We start from the raw sequence: 22412 nt of genomic DNA, 5'->3' as shown, positions 1-22412 counted from the left end.
TAGAGGAGGAGAGGATCAGACACATTGGGACTAATGCATGAAAGTGTGGGCAACACTGTGGTAGGACTTTCACTTTTCAGCACTAGAGTCCCAGGTTTGAATCCCAGTCAGGACACTATCTGCATGGAATTGCATGTTCTCCATGTGTTCGAGTGGGTTTCCTCCCATGACCTGTGATGTGCTGGTTATTTGGCTCTAATATGCTTATATATGCATGTGAGAGAGGGACCTTAGACTGTAAGCTACTCGAGGGCAAGGACTGATGTAAATGTACATTATATAAAGTTCTGTGTAAATGGTTGGCACTATATAAATATCTGTAATAAAATAAATAACAGCAAGGTATTATACTCAAATGTGGACTTTGGAAATTACTGATGGATGCTAACTGGCTGTCATAAGTAAGCAACAGTTCACAGAACACCTTTTTATTACATGCAGGGCTTTGGTGGGCCTTGTTGTGTTCTCTATAGTGTCAATAGAAAGAAATTGAAAAAAAAAACTGCAAATCATCAGTAAATCATTAAATCAGCCAGACCTTGAGTTTGTGTGGAGGAATTTGAGTGTCCTGAACAGAACCCTGACCCCAACTCAAATCAACACCACTGAGAAGAATTATAATGTCCATTGCGAGACAACTCTTCTCATCCAACATCAGGTTTCACGAGTTTGGTGTGGAGGAACAAGAATGGCCTACACAAAGCCGTGACCTACCGAACACCAGGATCTAAAAAACAGGTCTAACATCAGTAACTGACCTTACAGGTGTTTTTATAATTGAATAGGTACAAATTCCCACAGAGAAACGCCAAAGTGATGCTGAAATACTTCCCTGAAGGCTTTCCATTCCATATTAATTCCCATAATTTTGGAATGGGATGTCCAACAAGCTGTATAAGTGTGACTGACAGGTGTAGACAAACCTTTTGGCCATATAGTGTAGCAAAGATCAACCAAAAATCATCTCGATGCATGAAGTTCCTTAGCAGCTACTGAGCTATTGGTTATTAAACATTGATTTAAAAGGCAAGGTCAAGGAAAGACCACCTAATTTTTATTTGATGAAATAAGTTTCTCCAGGAATCTACTAAATATGTGAAAATGTCAATTTTAACTAAGGTTCTAGGAGCTCTTGCATGCCAAAATGCCACATGACAAAAAGAAAGGGTACATCCATAGCAATGTATGATGCCAAAGCGCCAGTTAGGTTCAGGGGCTACTGCCAGGAACGTATGAGGGTTTTGTCTTGCTTTGGAAGTGACAGGTTCATGGTAAATAGCCACATCTAAAGTTTTCTCAAACAGAGGTTTGAGAAAGATTTAAATGAGCATTTACAAAAAAAAAAAACATATGGCACCGGTAAATGACTTCATTAGCTTTGACTCTACGTCCTACAAGACAAGCTATTCCATGACTTCATTTGACTTGGACGAAACGGACGTATTATATGTGGAAACGTTCCCGGCAAAGGGCCACAAAAAGCAAACAAATTCAAAAAGCAAAAGCCTAGCAGAGGTTATATAATGTTGGGAGGTGTTGATGGTGTGGAACAGACCTCCATAGCTGGGAACATGTAGAATAAAATTTTCCAGAAACAGGTCATTTGAAATTTATATACATGCAGCATAATTTTTACAAACTCAGGCCTGAATTCATGACAGATAGCCATTAAAACTGAGCTCTACACAGATACAGTATAAAAGATGCACATTAATGCAGCTCTGTATTCATTTATACATCATTAAATGTATTTTTTAAATGCAAGCAGTTTAAGTACTTGAATTTGACTTGGTATCAGACATTTGCAATGCCCTGATGCCTGGTACAGCATACTTCAGACTAGCAGAAGAAGCAGCAGAAGGAACCAATCGGTTGTGCTGAAGTACTCATGTGCTAACAAGATTCATGCTGATAGGAGGAGATAGCAAAGTGACAAAGGGATGAATTGCTTAGTCATCTGCTTGTCCTTTTCCAACCCATTCTCAGGCTGGGGAGAGAAAAGACCTTTATATGTCACTTAGCTGCAGCAGAGAAAAACCAAAACAATGCTAATCCCAGAACTAGATGTCCAAAAATACAAGTTCTTGAGCAAGTACAACAGCCCCTTATTTGCATAGTTTTACCCTAGAGTTCTGCATTAGCTTAAGTAGAATCAAAGGTAAAACCATCTTTTATTAGTTTGGGAAAGAACATCTGCTAGTTTTTATTAGTACCTGTCTTGCCTCCTCGGATGCTTGTTCCAGTGACAAGACAAAATCTTCCAAAAGGGACACTTGTTCAAGTGACGAAGGGAAATCTTCCAATAGGGACCCTTATTCCGGTGAAGAGGGGAAACCTTAATGAGGACACTTGTTCCAGTAAAGAGGGTAAATCTTCCAATGCATACATCTGTTCTGGTGCTGAGGGAAAATCTTCCAATGGGGACACTTGTTTTGGTGATGATGGGAAACCTTCCAATGGGAACACTTGCTTCAGTGATAAGGAGAAATTGTCCAATGGGGACGCTTTTAAGGATGACCAAAGGAAACCCTCCAAAGGAAACGCTTGTTCCAGTGACGAGGAGAATTCGTTCAACGGGGTCACTTGTTGTGGCGACAAAAGGAAACTTTCCAATGGGAACATTTGTTCCAGTGACAAGGAGAAATCATCCAATGGGGACATTTTTTTCTGATGACTAGAGGAAACCAACCAATGGGAACGCTTGTTAAAGTGACAAGGAGAAATCATCCATAACACTTGTTATGGTGACTAGAGGAAACCTTCCAAATGAAACACTTGTTCCAGTAACAAGGAGAAATTGTCCAATGGGGACACTTGTTATGGTGACAAGAGGGAACCTACCAATGGGAACCCTTGCTCAAGTGACAAGGAGGGATTGCCAATTAGGGACACTTGTTATGGTGACAAAAGAAAACTTTCCAATGGGAACACTCATTCTAGTGTTAAGGGGAAATGTTTCAGTGGGGACACTTGATCTGGTGACCACAAGAACCCTTCCAACAGGCATATTTGTTTTGGTGACAAGGGAAAATGTTCATATAGGGACCCTTGTTCCAGTGGCAAATCTTCCAATGGGAACACTTCCAATGAAGACTGTCAGAGTTGGGATTTCCCCTCATTTTGAGGAGGCTGCAATTTACTTCCTGATGCCTTCGGGAACAGGAAATTCCAAAAAATTTCCCCAATACGGACAGAAACAGAAATGTAATCCTGACAGAAGTTGTAACCCTTCCCACTCAAGCCAAAACAAGTAAATATACTTTCGATTTAAAGAACATCTTTAAAAGGACATTCACACGATAAACTATATGAGAAATATGCTTATAACTAAAGATTTATATTGAAATTATAAAGGTTAATATTTCTATTATCTGGATTTTGGTAAAGAGCTTCTTTTGCAAGCAAGCTAAATGGCATAAGGCTTCCTATACAGTCTGTTTGTTTGAGTTCAGGGCCAAAGGAAAAGGCGCCACTCCTATTGGGTGAATCAGTATCACCCACCTGTATAGAATGTTGAAACTTGTTAATACATTGGTCCTCTTAGTTGATCTGAAGATACCCTCCCTTTTTTATATATTCCTATACAGTCTGCCTGTTCAAAAGCAAGATAAATGCACCAGGATTCCCAGCTCCATTCACTTGCTGCAGTAATTGTCACTATTCCCCAATGGGATCTCTATAAGTTAGACAGGGGGATTCAGGTAATGGCTTTGTTATGGCATTTTGTAAGGGGAGGAACAGAAACAAACTGCGGGCAGGAATTTGTGTAGTTGGAGCCTCCAGAAGGTATAAGTAGGTGCGTGATTCAACCGGTGTCCTTTCGGAACTCAAATATTCAGTTTCTGGAGCGCAACAGTGTGTGTTACATTGAATTATCCCTAGAAAAGTACTCTGGCTGAATCTGCTTTGGAATTTGCTTCCACAGTATACCTCCTACTGCTGCTTTATTAACTGCAGATGGGTGAAGACAGAAAACTTATAGACTGTTTCAAGCTCTGATGACGGCAATGTGGAAAAAATTACCATATCCTCTGTGTTCCCGTTTTTTTCATCCCCCTTGTTTTTTTTTTCTTGCTTCTTTCCACAATGTGTGGTGTGGAACTTATCAACGTGTTCAAAGGCAAGCCTCAAAATTGATGTTAGTCTTCTTTTGTTTCTTACGCTTCCAAATTCATTTACTTTTTACAAGCCAGGTCTGAAATCACTTGAATCTATCTATCTATCTATCTATCTATCTATCTATCTATCTATCTATCTATCTATCTATCTATCTATCTATCTATCCATCTATCTATCCATTTATATTGGCGCTCTGGGAAGTCACGCAGACATCAGAGTTATCTGTAATTCTTCCGCTCTCCCGTTACATTCTCATAGATGGCAGTAGTTCTGATGGCACAGAGAGATGAACCTGCTCAATACTTTTATTTTCCAGGTTTTTGCTTTTCTAACTCTGTATTCTTAGGTTTTTCAAGGACACAAAAAAGCATAATACATTTGAGATGTCAGGTGTGCCCTGGTAATTTCTTAAGCAAATAAATAATGAGTTTGGAAGGAACAAGCAGCTACACGAGAGCGGGAACTCATCTATCTTCAACTTTTTAAGTGCTATGAGATGAAGATGTTGAAGTTCCCATGTTTTTATTGGAGAATGAAGTGGGGGGGGGGGGGGGGTGGTTCTGAGACTAGGCAAGCATACAATTTATTAAGGTATTATGTATATGTTTTAAGCATAAATAAAATTAGAGTTGCTCTTATGCTCTTATACCATATAGAACATTATGAAATGTGAATCAGTGACATAAATAAAGTCCGCGTGAATGAGTAAAGTGTGCGAAAAAAATCTTCTTTAAAAGTTTATTCCAAGTAATCCAACACCAATAGCAATCAACCTCAGTAGTGTGAAACTCCCACCTCTAATACAGGGAGCGCTTACCAAATATTATGGACCTCCTGTCTCTAGAAAGGTCACATGGACAATAATCAGAATCACCAAAAAGGGTCCTTCAGATGTTAGGATTGATTTGCTCCTATAGGGAAGGCACCACTAGTTCTCTTCCCAGCACATTGCACCCCTCACATGCGGTGGGCAGTGCTACGTGCTGACATCATCCCTATGATCCCGAAATTGCGGGTTTGAGTCGAATGCTGGCGAGAAACTGTATATTTCTGTTGTTTTATCTACATACATATCACGGCTCATGTGGAGCCTTGCTGGGAAGAGAACTGATGGTGCATTTCCAATAGGAGCAGATCAATGTTAACATCTGAAGGACCCCTTTGGTTACCCTGATCATTGCCTATGTGACCTTTGATGACTCTGATTATTGCTTATTTGACATTTCTAGAGATAGGAGGTCCATAATATCCGGTAAGCGCTCCCTATATTAGAGGTGGAGGTTTTACACTATGGAGGTTAATTTCTGTTGGTGTTGGATTACTTGGAATAAACTTTTAAAGAAGATTTGTTTACCCTCTTTACTAATTTACATGGACTTTATTTCTGTCACTGATTCACAGTTAATAATGTTCTATATGGTATAAGCACAGCTCTGATTTCGTTTATATTGTATGTACTATGTCTATATCACATGGTTGAGTTGCTGCTCAGTGCGAGATTTTACACAACTGTTATGGTTCAACGTTTTTGGCATTAGCGCGGTCTCTGTACATTTATAAATATGTTTTAAGCAAGCAGAATGTTAGGCAAAAAAAAAACAATCCTTCAGTCCACCAATCAGAGAAGGGTCACCCAAAAGTGATGTTTAATTTACAGGTGAAGCCTGTTGGAGGTGGATACGTGGCACAAGTAGTTACTTAGCTGAAGACTCTGAGTAGGTGTGTCATCTGCGTGGAAATGAGAATGATTCATGAAGCTTCTGATTTATAAGGTTTTCTACAATGGTCACTTAAAGTAGAACTATAAACAAAACTCTTTTTTCATTTTAAGGGAGAATTAAAAACCCCTGTAAGGTTTATTTTTGCCCTCTTTGTCCCACTGGAGAGTCTTACCTTCACTTCCTGTCCCACAGCCAAAACAGGAAGTGAGAGGAAATCCCTACACATTAAAGGAATCTCTTGGGGACCTCAAGGGCACCAGAACAAGTATCCCCATTGGAAGATTTAGCTTCTATTACTTTTCTGGGGACAACCCAAATTTTGGGATTTTTGTTTACTTTCATTTTCAATGAGAATGGTAAACAGCACAAATAGAGAGGGTGAATCACAGACAGCAATAAAAATTGACAGGTGTTCTAATCCCTCTCCACTCTATCCAAAAATAAAAATAAATAGTTTTCCCTTTAGTTATACTTTAAAACTGAACTCTGAGAAAAAACGTAAAACGTCATTGCAGTGCAGCTTCTCTCAGCACTGCAAGGTTTAAATGCTCATTTTAACTAAGCTACCAGTAACAAGTACTTGTGGGTAGTCCCTTGGCTTCATCGGGTACAATGCAGGACTATTAGCTATGTATTGTACTTGACATCACAGTGCTTGAAACCGCCAAAAAGTCAGGCAAAAGAGGCTGTTGGACCTGGTCTTAAAGCAAGGAAGGATCTTGCAGGACCAGGGGATTGGGCAAGTAAAAGTCCATGTTATGGGTACTATGGATATCCTAGACATAAATGAGTAATTGAACCCAAGTGCACGGGGAGCCCCACTGCATACAGAAATTGTAGTTCAGGTTAATATTGCATATTTCTGATAATTGATATGTCATTCTGATTATTTTGCTCTTTGGCTTAAGTGTTGGCAAACCCAAAACAATATATATTGCTAGATCGCATCATTGCAGATACAAATCTATACATAGTGAAATATCTGACACTGCAGAGCAATTTAAAACAGTAAGTTTATCTTTGGAGTACAAGAATCAAAAGCCTCAGAATGCATACTTTTTTGCCTTCAGATTCTTTCAGTTAAAGTGTTACTAAACCCAGGTCAACGCATTCACTATAGCTGGTCTCCCGCCGCGGTACACAGAACATGAAAATGCAATTATTTTAGTAAATATAAACTGCTAAATATCTTTTCTCATCATAAGTATATATCAGTCTTGTCACTTCTATCAGTGTCTGGTAAAGCTTGTAGGAGTTTTATTCTCCTCTAACTATATCAGGAGGCTGCATGACCCCTGACACTATGTCTGGACAGTGCTTATTGGCCTTGTGCTGATCACATCCACCCTCCCCCCCAAAAAAAGAAAAAAAACTCTGTAGCAATACGCACCAAATGGAGTGTGTGCAGAGTACCTCTAAGGCTCTGTTCTATCAGTAGATGACAAAATAATTTGAGGATCAGAGAAGACAGGATCAAACAGCCTATTTACACAATGCGGAGGATTAACTCCTTATATTCCACAGTGAACATAACAAGCATTTACTTGGCATTCATTTAGCTTTACTGCATATACAGACTGATTTTACTGTTGTGGGTTTAGTAACACTTTAAATAAGAAACAAAAGAGCACACAACGAATGTGTGACAAGCGAGACAATGTCACAACAGTAAACATGAGCTTGAAGGGGTCCACTGTGCTTCAAAAGTTCAACACCTCAAAATGATTCCAAATATGCAGTTATGTTTTACTTCGAAGAAAGGATCTTGTCATCCCTGGCTTACCATTAGAGAATGTCTGTTTGCTGACAAGAGGCCAGTTCCATATCCTGAGCCCAGGCCACCCATGGCTCCATTGTGAGATGGTCCGATTAATCCGTGCATGTCACTGTGGCTTCCTGGCATTGCTGTTGAAGGCCCCACTGCATGATTCCTTAGTACGTGAATTGCATCATCTAATCTTTCCAATCTGTCCTCAATTCGGCTTTGCTGTAATGAAATAAACAACGTACAATCACTCACTGCACATCTACATTGTGTGGGACATCTAATATTAATGCAAAACCTATTAACTGTGGGCCATACATTAAGGTGTCTGAAACAGGAGTGGTCTTGGATGCCTCACGGTCACCAGATTTGAACTTGTATAGGAAAATGAGGGTTGGAAAGTAAGTGAAGGTCCTCATTTATCGATTATTAGTTAATCAAATTCAACTGGACTTGAATTGTAATGTTGAAAACAGTGGTGGGTGTCTTTGACACCTCATGTCTTCCACATATAATGCAGTTTTCACATCTCTACCCAAGTGTTTTGACAACAGTTCATATTTCAGCCATGTAAAATGAAGGATAAACACCTATGGAGCCTTCCTGACACCAAAGATGAGATTACGGAACTAGAACAGGGTGGTTTAACAACTTTCACACCTTCCATCCTGTTCTTAAACAATAACATCTCCCCTTCTGTAATATCTTCTTGACACTAAAGCCAGCCATAGATGGTCCGAATCTTGGCCAGTTCAGCAGGAACCAGAGGAGATTTGAACCATGTATGGGCAGGCCGAATCTATCCAAGTTGATTGATCAACTTGGGTAATACCAGCCTGTAGGATTTTACATGCGATTATTGCTTTTGGCTGTTAAAGCCACTAGTAATAAGTGTTCTCCAGAAGGAGAAGGCTTCCCCTGCACCCCCCCCCCCCCCTGCCAGGAGAACACAATGGCTTTGTGGGAGGGATTCCCCTATCAACACTGACTGTGTTGATGGGGGAATTGTGCAATTTTCTTTCCTTCTCTCTATGGCCGGCCTTAGTAAAACAAATTATGTTACTTTGAGAAGCTACAAAACATCTTCAACATTACAGAACAAGTCCAGTTGGATGAGACTGACAATTGGATTATAAAGGTTCATCTGCAATTGCTTGCTGGGGGCAATATAGACAGTACTTTTTTCAGAAACAAAGGAGGCTCAGAATATCCACCGATCCCTACCATGACTTGGCCCAGATTTATGATAAGCCACAAAGGATGGGGATTAAAGGGGTGGTGCAACCTAAATAACTGTTTTATGAGGACCCCAAGCAAATCTGTCTAGCGATACAGTACAAAATACTATTTGCTTTCATGACATTTGTATAGAGCCGACTTTCTCAAGCAAGGTTACGTGCAAATCTAAGGCAAGCCATAAATTATTCAATTGTCTTTCCTTCCACCGCAGGTGAAAGAAAAAGAAACCCTCCCGCAGCACTATTGTGTTCTGCCAGCGGGGAGCCTTCCCAGGTGGCAGAACAAAATGATTATGCTAGCAGCTATAGCAGCCAACAGTAATCGCATGCAAAAAAAAAAAATGCTGGATTTACCCAAGTCGATCTATGGACACTTACCTGCCCCTGGATCTAGCAATGTCCTCACCTGAGCCAAATCTTTAATCGGCTTTAGATCCAGGTGTCAGCATTTCAATCAAGGGAAAACAGCAGTGAAGCCTTGAGGCTTCACAACCGGCTTCCAACTGCACATGCACAACTTTCGCCACGTTTTGTGACTGGCCCCACATTATTCTGGGACCTGTGATGTGTCCCAGAAGGCTGTGGGGGAAGGAGGGGGGCCGAACTTCCGCTTGGATCACCGAGGCCAGCAGGTACCTGTCAAAATCAGGTACCCACTACCCCCCAAACAAACCAAAGTGCCAAATGTAGAGGAAGAAGAGCGGAACTTCCCCTTTTGGATGAAGTTCAGCATTAAGGCTCCCTCAAAGGTTGGCAGGGTTGCTTGAGCAGCAGCAAATTGATCTCTTGATACAATGACCACCAACATAAGAGGCAATTTCTTACTGATATCAAAAGTAAAAGGTCACTTCTACACTAGTCAACCAATAAAAGGGGACATGTCTTCACTGATATCTAACGGAAGGGGTAATTTCTCCACTGACCACCAATGTAAGGGGACATTTATTTACCGATATCCAAAGTAATTGGTCACATTGACCCCCAATGTAAAGGGACAGTTCTTCACTGACCACCAATGTAAGGAGGCATTTCCCTACTGGCCACCAATGTAAGGAGTTCACCACTGACTACCAAATGTTACTACAATTTTTACATAGTTTTTTTCTGGCTTTTTAATTTTTTTCTATATCTCATGATTAATGTGGTCATATAGAGAAAGGGAGAGTTGGAAAATAATATGGTGTTCTACCCCCTTCTGATCATGATAATGTACCATGGCCTGAAAAGGGTTCCTCTGGGGTAAAAAGGTTGAGAAAGGCAGAAACAGAGGTTCTCAAATTCATTATAGATTTATTTAATTCAAATGTATTTGCTAAATGCCATCACTTCATATGTAAATCATTATGGGCTTTTGTATCTATACTTAGGGTCATGTCAGAGAAGTGATTCTGCCACTAGTGATGGACGAACTTCCGACGGGACGTTTCGCGAACGCGAAACGCGAACGGGCACAAACGTTCGCGAAAACGACCGTTCGCCGCGGGCTCCATTGACTTCAATGGGAGGCGAATTTCGCAAACCTTTAGGTCGAATTTGCGGCCACGGGGTAATTATTAGGGGGTAGCACGTAGTCCCACCACCTGGACAATAGCATAATACATGTATGAGGTGAATTTGGGATCGATAACTACAAGCATTTTTTTTTTATTTGGGAAATTGTTCTGACAATTCAGGACTATGGAGCTAATGAAGGCAATGGAGGAGAGGGAAGGTCAGGGACCAGGGTAGGCAAACAAGAGGGTGCAGGAGATACAGAGCACTGACAGCAGCACCGTAATACAGAGCACTGACATCAGCACCGTGACATACAGCGCTGACAGCAGCTCCGTGACATACAGCGCTGACAGCAGCTCCGTGACATACAGCGCTGACAGCAGCTCCGTGACATACAGCGCTGACAGCAGCTCCGTGACATACAGCGCTGACAGCAGCTCCGTGACATACAGCGCTGACAGCAGCACCGTGACATACAGCGCTGACAGCAGCTCCGTGACATACAGCGCTGACAGCAGCTCCGTGACATACAGCGCTGACAGCAGCTCCGTGACATACAGCACTGACAGCAGCTCCGTGACATACAGCGCTGACAGCAGCTCCGTGACATACAGCGCTGACAGCAGCACCGTGACATACAGCGCTGACAGCAGCTCCGTGACATACAGCGCTGACAGCAGCTCCGTGACATACAGCGCTGACAGCAGCTCCGTGACATACAGCACTGACAGCAGCTCCGTGACATACAGCGCTGACAGCAGCTCCGTGACATACAGCGCTGACAGCAGCACCGTGACATACAGCGCTGACAGCAGCTCCGTGACATACAGCGCTGACAGCAGCACCGTGACATACAGCGCTGACAGCAGCTCCGTGACATACAGCGCTGACAGCAGCTCCGTGACATACAGCGCTGACAGCAGCACCGTGACATACAGCGCTGACAGCAGCTCCGTGACATACAGCGCTGACAGCAGCTCCGTGACATACAGCGCTGACAGCAGCTCCGTGACATACAGCGCTGACAGCAGCTCCGTGACATACAGCGCTGACAGCAGCTCCGTGACATACAGCGCTGACAGCAGCACCGTGACATACAGCGCTGACAGCAGCTCCGTGACATACAGCGCTGACAGCAGCTCCGTGACATACAGCGCTGACAGCAGCTCCGTGACATACAGCGCTGACAGCAGCTCCGTGACATACAGCGCTGACAGCAGCTCCGTGACATACAGCGCTGACAGCAGCTCCGTGACATACAGCGCTGACAGCAGCTCCGTGACATACAGCGCTGACAGCAGCACCGTAAGCAGCCCCAGGAGGAAGTCAGCACAGCACAGGGATGGTGTGATCCCCTCATAATAAGAACCCCCAGGAGGAAGTCAGCACAGCACAGGGATGGTGTGATCCCCTCATAATAAGAACCCCCAGGAGGAAGTCAGCACAGCACAGGGATGGTGTGATCCCCTCATAATAAGAACCCCCAGGAGGAAGTCAGCACAGCACAGGGATGGTGGGAGCCCCTCATAATAAGAACACCCAGGAGGAAGTCAGCACAGCACAGGGATGGTGGGAACCCCTCATAATAAGCAGCCCCAGTAGAAATATGACACCGCTCAACCTCTTCAAAGAGGAGGGTAGGGGCATATAGTACGGTGTGCTTTTTTGGGTCAGGGAAGTGAGCCAAATGAATTAAGAAGGTCTGTGTGCTTGATTCCAAAAATTGTTTATAGACATATACATGGTCTACTGATCACATGTGTTGAATTCCTCCGAGATCCATGCCTCATTCATTTTTAGAAATGTGAGGTAGTTAACACTGTGGTGAGCTAGGCGAGTACGCTTATCGGTCACAATCCCCCCTGCTGCGCTGAACGTCCTTTCGGACAGGACACTGGATGAGGGGCAAGCCAACAGTTCGATTGCAAATTGGGCAAGCTCTGGCCAGAGGTCAAGCCTGCCCACCCAGTAGTCTAGGGGTTCATCACTCCTCAGAGCGTCCACATCGGCCGTTAACCCAATGTAGTCGGACACCTGACGGTCTAGGCGTTCCCTGATGCTGGATCCGGATGACACCTGTCGATGGGTCGGCTGAAAGAATGACCTCATATCCGAAGTCACCAACACATCTTCAAACCGGCCTCTTCTTGCAGGCGCTGTTGGATTGGTACCCGCAAATCCTTCTCTGGGAGTGGGAATTGCTCCTCTGCCAGCGCACGCAAAAGCAGAATGCAGCATTTCTCGAAGCAAGGCCTGGAAGTGCTGCATTCTGACAGCCCTCTGCGACGGCGGTAACATTTCCGCCATTTTGTGTTTGTACCGGGGGTCTAAGTACGTTGCCACCCAGTACTGGTCCTTGACCCTCATGCTTTTTATACGGGGGTCCCTATTAAAACACTGGAGCATGAAGGCCCCCATTTGCACTAAAGTGGAAGCGGTGTGGTGGCCTGGCTCCTGCTCATCATCCAGGATAATGTCGTCCTCTTCATTCTCCTCTCCCCATCCTCGCACAACAGGGATCCCAGAAAGGTTTAAAGCATGCTCTTCTTGCTCCTGCTCATCCGCCCCGGCACCATCCTCCTCTGACTCCTCATCAGACTCCTGTTGTTGACTTGTCTCAGATAGAGTAGCCCCCCCTGGGAATTCATCCAGCATTGCGACTTCCTCATCTTCCCGCTCCTGCTCCTCCACAGCCTGATCAATGACACGACGCAATGCACGCTCCAGAAAGAAGGCATAAGGTACCATGTCACTGATGGCGCCATGGCTGCGACTGACCAGTTTGGTGATCTCCTCAAATGGCCGCAGAAGTCTGCATGTGTCGCGCATGAGCAGCCACTGGCGCGGTGAAAAAAAACCCAGCTCCCCAGAACCGTTTCTTTCGCAGAGTTCATACAGGTAGACGTTAACTGCACGTTTCTGCTGGAGCAGCCTATCAAGCATATAGAAGGTTGAGTTCCATCGCGTCGGGCAATCGCAAATAAGACGTCTGACCGGCAGATGGTGTCGCCGCTGAATGTCAGCAAGGCGAGCCATGGCCGTGTAAGATCTTCTGAAATGGGCCGAGATTTTCCTTGCCTGCCGCAAGATGTCCTGGACCCCAGGGTATTTGACAAGGAATCGCTGCACGACCAAGTTTAAGACGTGTGCCATGCACGGCACGTGCGTGATTTTGCCCTGTTTCAATGCGCTAAGCAGATTGGCACCGTTGTCACACACCACTTTACCAACTGTCAAATTGAGCGGTGTTAGCCACTCATCTGCCTGTGAACGCAAAGCTGAAAGGAGTGCCGGGCCAGTGTGGCTCTTTGCTTCCAGGCACAACAGACGCAGCACGGCATGGCAACGTCTCACCTGGCATGTGGAATAGGTTCTGGGGAGCTTGGGCGGTGCAGTGGAAGAGACGCTAGCAGCGGAAAAGGAGGAGGCAGCTGAGGAGGAGAGGGAGGAGGATGGAGTAGGAGGAGGAGAAGAAGAGTCAGGCCTGCATGCAATCCGTGGCGGTAAAACCAAATCTACACGGGTGCCACGGGTTACATGCTTGACGGCCGTCAGAAGGTTCACCCAGTGGGCAGTAAAACTGATATACCTTCCCTGCCCGTGTTTGCTAGACCACGTGTCTGTGGTCAGATGTATCTTGGCACCGACACTGTGTGCCAGAGATACATTCACTTGCCGCTGAACATGGCCATATAGCTCTGGGATGCCCTTCTCTGAGAAATACTTCCTTCCTGGGACCTTCCATTGTGGTGTTCCAATGGCCACAAATTTGCGAAAGGCCTCCGAGTCCACCAGTTTATATGGCAGTAGTTGGCGGGCTATGAGTTCTGACAAGCCAGCCGCCAACCGTTGGGCAAGAGGGTTATCCGGCGTCATCATTTTTTTACGCTCAAACATTAGGCCCACGGAAGCCTGCCTTTTTGCAGAAAAATGTGAGCTTGGCGTGATGGAAGGTGGAGTGGAGGACAATTGTGAGGAGAGAGGAGAAGGAGAAGTAGAAGACGAGGCTGGACGGTGAGAGCCTGCAGTGTGGCTTTGTGTGTTCCGTTGCTCCCACTGGGCTCGGTGATGGCTGCTCATGTGCCTTCTTAAGGCGGTCGTCCCTAGGTGAGTATTGGGCTTACCGCGACTAACGCGTTGACTGCAAAGATTGCAGATGGCAACGCTATTGTCAGCAGCGGACACGTTAAAAAAAGCCCACACTGCGGAGCCATGTGCCGGTGTCCTGGGAGCGCCAGATGTGACCGTACATGGTCGATGACTCGCTCCTGATACATTTGCAGTCTGCTTTGTCCCTGCTGTGCAATGTAAGTCATTGCTGCTTCTCCTCCCTATCTGCTGGTCCATATCTCCCTCTGAACTCCCCTCCTCTTCCTCTCTTGTGGGCACCCACGTGACATCACTAGACACGTCATCATCAACGTCACCTTCCCCACCGCTATAAGTAGAGTAGGCAGCAACACCGGGGACCAACCTCCTCCTTGGGCTGATCTGGGTACTGGCGTCAGACTGCTGAGTAGCGCTTGTTGCTACCTCCTCTTCCTGATCCAATACCAAGAGTGGCTGCGCATCAGAAATGTCCTCTTGATATGGATCGGAAAATAATTCCAGTGACTCAAGCGGAAGGTATGTGGTGGTGGTGGTGGTGGTCGTGTTGTTGGTGGTAGTGTCTTTGGGGGTGCACATAGCAGAGAGTGAAGAAGAGGGTGCAGATCGAGAGGATGAGGAGGGTGCAGAAGAATAAGGCTGAGTGAGCCACTCAACCAAGTCTGGTGCGTCCTTTAAAGTAATTGAACGCACCTTCTGCAACTTCCCACTTTGGCTCAAGGCTGTTGCTCCTGCCCTACCCCTACCACCCCTGCGGAAGGGCCTGCCTCTTCCTCTGCCTGTCATTTTTTAAATCACCCTGTGACAAAACTCTTAGTCCCTATACCGCTGAAGGACTGCTGCAGTATAGGGCAGCGGTCAGCAGTAGTGCACGTCAACCCTATGTATTGTGGACCGATAGCGGTCCTTACAGAACAGCAGACTGTACTGCACTCAGGCCTATGTACCGTAGCACCCTATACCAAGTTACCAGTCCTTATAAAAACTTTTGTGGACCAAGCAGGTTGTGTGTTAGTGATTAGCAGACTGTACGTCAGTCCCTATACCAATGAAGGACTGCTGCAGTATAGGGCAGCGGTCAGCAGTAGTGCACGGCAACCCTATGTATTGTGGACCGATAGCGGTCCTTACAGAACAGCAGACTGTACTGCACTCAGGCCTATGTACCGTAGCACCCTATACCAAGTTACCAGTCCTTATAAAAACTTTTGTGGACCAAGCAGGTTGTGTGTTAGTGATTAGCAGACTGTACGTCAGTCCCTATACCAATGAAGGACTGCTGCAGTATAGGGCAGCGGTCAGCAGTAGTGCACGGCAACCCTATGTATTGTGGACCGATAGCGGTCCTTACAGAACAGCAGACTGTACTGCACTCAGGCCTATGTACCGTAGCACCCTATACCAAGTTACCAGTCCTTATAAAAACTTTTGTGGACCAAGCAGGTTGTGTGTTAGTGATTAGCAGACTGTACGTCAGTCCCTATACCAATGAAGGACTGCTGCAGTATAGGGCAGCGGTCAGCAGTAGTGCACGGCAACCCTATGTATTGTGGACCGATAGCGGTCCTTACAGAACAGCAGACTGTACTGCACTCAGGCCTATGTACCGTAGCACCCTATACCAAGTTACCAGTCCTTATAAAAACTTTTGTGGACCAAGCAGGTTGTGTGTTAGTGATTAGCAGACTGTACGTCAGTCCCTATACCAATGAAGGACTGCTGCAGTATAGGGCAGCGGTCAGCAGTAGTGCACGGCAACCCTATGTATTGTGGACCGATAGCGGTCCTTACAGAACAGCAGACTGTACTGCACTCAGGCCTATGTACCGTAGCACCCTATACCAAGTTACCAGTCCTTATAAGAACTTTTGTGGACCAAGCAGGTTGTGTGTTAGTGTTTAGCAGACTGTGCGTCAGTCCCTATACCGCTGAAGGACTGCTGCAGTATAGGGCAGCGGTCAGCAGTAGTGCACGGCAACCCTATGTATTGTGGACCGATAGCGGTCCTTACAGAACAGCAGACTGTACTGCACTCAGGCCTATGTACCGTAGCACCCTATACCAAGTTACCAGTCCTTATAAGAACTTTTGTGGACCAAGCAGGTTGTGTGTTAGTGTTTAGCAGACTGTGCGTCAGTCCCTATACCGCTGAAGGACTGCTGCAGTATAGGGCAGCGGTCAGCAGTAGTGCACGTCAACCCTATGTATTGTGGACCGATAGCGGTCCTTACAGAACAGCAGACTGTACTGCACTCAGGCCTATGTACCGTAGCACCCTATACCAAGTTACCAGTCCTTATAAGAACTTTTGTGGACCAAGCAGGTTGTGTGTTAGTGATTAGCAGACTGTACGTCAGTCCCTATACCAATGAAGGACTGCTGCAGTATAGGGCAGCGGTCAGCAGTAGTGCACGGCAACCCTATGTATTGTGGACCGATAGCGGTCCTTACAGAACAGCAGACTGTAACGCACTCAGGCCTATGTACCGTAGCACCCTATACCAAGTTACCAGTCCTTATAAGAACTTTTGTGGACCAAGCAGGTTGTGTGTTAGTGATTAGCAGACTGTACGTCAGTCCCTATACCAATGAAGGACTGCTGCAGTATAGGGCAGCGGTCAGCAGTAGTGCACGGCAACCCTATGTATTGTGGACCGATAGCGGTCCTTACAGAACAGCAGACTGTACTGCACTCAGGCCTATGTACCGTAGCACCCTATACCAAGTTACCAGTCCTTATAAGAACTTTTGTGGACCAAGCAGGTTGTGTGTTAGTGTTTAGCAGACTGTGCGTCAGTCCCTATACCGCTGAAGGACTGCTGCAGTATAGGGCAGCGGTCAGCAGTAGTGCACGGCAACCCTATGTATTGTGGACCGATAGCGGTCCTTACAGAACAGCAGACTGTACTGCACTCAGGCCTATGTACCGTAGCACCCTATACCAAGTTACCAGTCCTTATAAGAACTTTTGTGGACCAAGCAGGTTGTGTGTTAGTGATTAGCAGACTGTACGTCAGTCCCTATACCAATGAAGGACTGCTGCAGTATAGGGCAGCGGTCAGCAGTAGTGCACGGCAACCCTATGTATTGTGGACCGATAGCGGTCCTTACAGAACAGCAGACTGTACTGCACTCAGGCCTATGTACCGTAGCACCCTATACCAAGTTACCAGTCCTTATAAGAACTTTTGTGGACCAAGCAGGTTGTGTGTTAGTGTTTAGCAGACTGTGCGTCAGTCCCTATACCGCTGAAGGACTGCTGCAGTATAGGGCAGCGGTCAGCAGTAGTGCACGGCAACCCTATGTATTGTGGACCGATAGCGGTCCTTACAGAACAGCAGACTGTACTGCACTCAGGCCTATGTACCGTAGCACCCTATACCAAGTTACCAGTCCTTATAAGAACTTTTGTGGACCAAGCAGGTTGTGTGTTAGTGTTTAGCAGACTGTGCGTCAGTCCCTATACCGCTGAAGGACTGCTGCAGTATAGGGCAGCGGTCAGCAGTAGTGCACGGCAACCCTATGTATTGTGGACCGATAGCGGTCCTTACAGAACAGCAGACTGTACTGCACTCAGGCCTATGTACCGTAGCACCCTATACCAAGTTACCAGTCCTTATAAGAACTTTTGTGGACCAAGCAGGTTGTGTGTTAGTGATTAGCAGACTGTACGTCAGTCCCTATACCAATGAAGGACTGCTGCAGTATAGGGCAGCGGTCAGCAGTAGTGCACGGCAACCCTATGTATTGTGGACCGATAGCGGTCCTTACAGAACAGCAGACTGTAACGCACTCAGGCCTATGTACCGTAGCACCCTATACCAAGTTACCAGTCCTTATAAGAACTTTTGTGGACCAAGCAGGTTGTGTGTTAGTGATTAGCAGACTGTACGTCAGTCCCTATACCAATGAAGGACTGCTGCAGTATAGGGCAGCGGTCAGCAGTAGTGCACGGCAACCCTATGTATTGTGGACCGATAGCGGTCCTTACAGAACAGCAGACTGTAACGCACTCAGGCCTATGTACCGTAGCACCCTATACCAAGTTACCAGTCCTTATAAGAACTTTTGTGGACCAAGCAGGTTGTGTGTTAGTGATTAGCAGACTGTACGTCAGTCCCTATACCAATGAAGGACTGCTGCAGTATAGGGCAGCGGTCAGCAGTAGTGCACGGCAACCCTATGTATTGTGGACCGATAGCGGTCCTTACAGAACAGCAGAATGTACTGCACTCAGGCCTATGTACCGTAGCACCCTATACCAAGTTACCAGTCCTTATAAGAACTTTTGTGGACCAAGCAGGTTGTGTGTTAGTGTTTAGCAGACTGTGCGTCAGTCCCTATACCGCTGAAGGACTGCTGCAGTATAGGGCAGCGGTCAGCAGTAGTGCACGTCAACCCTATGTATTGTGGACCGATAGCGGTCCTTACAGAACAGCAGACTGTACTGCACTCAGGCCTATGTACCGTAGCACCCTATACCAAGTTACCAGTCCTTATAAGAACTTTTGTGGACCAAGCAGGTTGTGTGTTAGTGTTTAGCAGACTGTGCGTCAGTCCCTATACCGCTGAAGGACTGCTGCAGTATAGGGCAGCGGTCAGCAGTAGTGCACGGCAACCCTATGTATTGTGGACCGATAGCGGTCCTTACAGAACAGCAGACTGTACTGCACTCAGGCCTATGTACCGTAGCACCCTATACCAAGTTACCAGTCCTTATAAGAACTTTTGTGGACCAAGCAGGTTGTGTGTTAGTGATTAGCAGACTGTACGTCAGTCCCTATACCAATGAAGGACTGCTGCAGTATAGGGCAGCGGTCAGCAGTAGTGCACGGCAACCCTATGTATTGTGGACCGATAGCGGTCCTTACAGAACAGCAGACTGTAACGCACTCAGGCCTATGTACCGTAGCACCCTATACCAAGTTACCAGTCCTTATAAGAACTTTTGTGGACCAAGCAGGTTGTGTGTTAGTGATTAGCAGACTGTACGTCAGTCCCTATACCAATGAAGGACTGCTGCAGTATAGGGCAGCGGTCAGCAGTAGTGCACGGCAACCCTATGTATTGTGGACCGATAGCGGTCCTTACAGAACAGCAGACTGTAACGCACTCAGGCCTATGTACCGTAGCACCCTATACCAAGTTACCAGTCCTTATAAGAACTTTTGTGGACCAAGCAGGTTGTGTGTTAGTGATTAGCAGACTGTACGTCAGTCCCTATACCAATGAAGGACTGCTGCAGTATAGGGCAGCGGTCAGCAGTAGTGCACGGCAACCCTATGTATTGTGGACCGATAGCGGTCCTTACAGAACAGCAGACTGTACTGCACTCAGGCCTATGTACCGTAGCACCCTATACCAAGTTACCAGTCCTTATAAGAACTTTTGTGGACCAAGCAGGTTGTGTGTTAGTGTTTAGCAGACTGTGCGTCAGTCCCTATACCGCTGAAGGACTGCTGCAGTATAGGGCAGCGGTCAGCAGTAGTGCACGTCAACCCTATGTATTGTGGACCGATAGCGGTCCTTACAGAACAGCAGACTGTACTGCACTCAGGCCTATGTACCGTAGCACCCTATACCAAGTTACCAGTCCTTATAAGAACTTTTGTGGACCAAGCAGGTTGTGTGTTAGTGTTTAGCAGACTGTGCGTCAGTCCCTATACCGCTGAAGGACTGCTGCAGTATAGGGCAGCGGTCAGCAGTAGTGCACGGCAACCCTATGTATTGTGGACCGATAGCGGTCCTTACAGAACAGCAGACTGTACTGCACTCAGGCCTATGTACCGTAGCACCCTATACCAAGTTACCAGTCCTTATAAGAACTTTTGTGGACCAAGCAGGTTGTGTGTTAGTGATTAGCAGACTGTACGTCAGTCCCTATACCAATGAAGGACTGCTGCAGTATAGGGCAGCGGTCAGCAGTAGTGCACGGCAACCCTATGTATTGTGGACCGATAGCGGTCCTTACAGAACAGCAGACTGTACCGCACCCAAGCCTATGTACCGTAGCACCCTAGACAGACCAAGTTACCAGTCCTGATAAAGAGCTTTGTGGAACAAGTGAGTTGTGAATGATTAGCAGACTGCAGCAGAAGGGCAGCAGTCAAGTATAATATTCTTTCTATATTTGGAAGAAAGAATATTATACGTGTACAAGCCTATTACCGTACCACTGATACCAGTCCTGAAAAGAACCTTTGTGGAACTAATAGTAACAGCAAGTCTTTAAAATTATCCTCACTGCCTGACAACACTGCTTCCTGCCTGTCCCTATACAAATTGGCAAAAAAGAGTAGGCTGGAACGATTAGCTGGAACAGCTCTTTTGTGGACCTGATAGTAACAGCTAATGATGATGATGATGATGATGATGAAGAAAGACTAATCTGGCTGAGCTGTCCCTAAAATAGCAGCATACAGCGCTCTGTCCCTTTATCTAAACTGACAAAAGAAACTCAGGCTGCTGACCTAACACCTATACCAGTCCTGAAAAGAACTTTTGTGTACCAAATAGCTAGCGTTTTCTCTGTCCCTACTCCACACAGGATCCTTTCCCTACAGTGACAGAAGAAAGAATGTAAAATGGCCACCGGATCGGGTGTATTTATAGGTTAGGGGGAATGTCCAAGTGTCCATGAGCTGTCATGTCTCAATTGGTTGTCCTGTAACACATGATAAACGTGTCACGAAAGGTTAAAGTTCTTGTATACATTAAACACGTAAGTCCGCCGGGGCGAACGACGGAAAAAGGCGTTCGAACCCGCGGACGGCGAAAGTCGGAAATTCGCCGCGAAACGACCGCCGGGCGAACCGTTCGGCCATCACTATCTGCCACTAACATCACTAAGGCTAGGTTCACATCTAAGACGGATGCGGCTCACAGCCGGGGTCTGGTGCGTCTCTGTTCTCCATTTCATGGACAATTCAGGGCCAAATTTATGCCTGAATTCAGCCCTGAAACGGAGCCAAAGACGCACAGGACCCCTGTGTAAGCCGTTCCACAGCCGCAACAGAGATATGTGAACCAGCTCACACAGAGAGATGGTCACAATCTCCTGTTATGTGAATTGGGAAAACCCGCATCCAATTCGCACTAGTGTGAACCGAGCCTAAAGCCTCATACACATGATCGGATTCTTGTCCAATAAAACCATGGACTTTTGTCTGAAGGGCGTTGGCCCAAACTTGTCTTACATACAAACGGCAAGTAATTGTCGGCCAACAAATACAAAGGTAGTAACGTACTACATTGTTTTTCAGCTCTTTAGTGCCACCCTTTGGGCTCCTTCTGCTAATTTCATCTTAGTAGAAGTTTGGTGAGTGTTGATTTGCGCTTTTCATTTCGCACTTTTCAGTTTGTTTCTGAATGGACGTTCGTCAACCAGACATGTTGCGGAATCGGAGGAGATAACGTGTTATTTATTACTGGACTTGGAGTTATTGCTTTGACATTATTTTTGTTGGTTGAATAATGATTTGATTAGGTATATTTTCTATATTTTTGGATGCATAGAATTCACTTTTTCATTAAGTTCTATTGGCAGATAGCATGTCTATTTTAATTTTTTTTATGCACAATAAAAAAATTGTATAGAATAATACTTGGCTATGTGTTTGACTTCAAATGACAGTTTGGGAGTAGACAGTTACATTTAAAAAAAATACAATGTAAAATTGACAAGGGACATCAACATAGTTGTATTTTTGATCTTAAAAACTACGGGATAATGGTGTTGTGGTAACTTAACCAAAAAAAAGCATAATAATATTATTCTTGATATCACTAGAAAAAAAGGCCTTTGAAAATTAGCTTGCAATAACTCCATCAGTATCACCAGTAAAGCAGCTTCATTATTATCCCATTAAAGAAGAAGAGAATTGTGCGCTGCATTTTGAGATTTCATAATTTGCCACGTCACGAATGTTAATTCTCCATTACGAACGCAAGTTTACAAGACCGACCGCT

General features: G+C 45.5%; 1 protein-coding gene across 17 annotated transcripts in view; it reads right to left on the bottom strand.

The window, feature by feature from the left end:
• TCF4 (transcription factor 4) overlaps positions 1–22412 on the bottom strand; it is a 623095-nt gene that overhangs the window by 44803 nt on the left and 555880 nt on the right. For all 17 annotated transcript variants that reach the window (XM_077462970.1, XM_077462965.1, XM_077462972.1 and 14 more), the window contains one exon: positions 7624–7827. In XM_077462970.1, the coding sequence (XP_077319096.1) occupies positions 7624–7827 (204 nt within the window). The remainder of the gene's footprint in view (positions 1–7623; positions 7828–22412) is intronic.

The sequence above is a fragment of the Lithobates pipiens genome, unplaced genomic scaffold (assembly GCF_037356315.1).
Source record: "Lithobates pipiens isolate NorthernLeopardFrog02 unplaced genomic scaffold, aLitPip1_a1.2 Scaffold_3, whole genome shotgun sequence".
NCBI lineage: Eukaryota > Metazoa > Chordata > Amphibia > Anura > Ranidae > Lithobates > Lithobates pipiens.
This window is presented reverse-complemented; position numbering and strand designations above follow the sequence as displayed.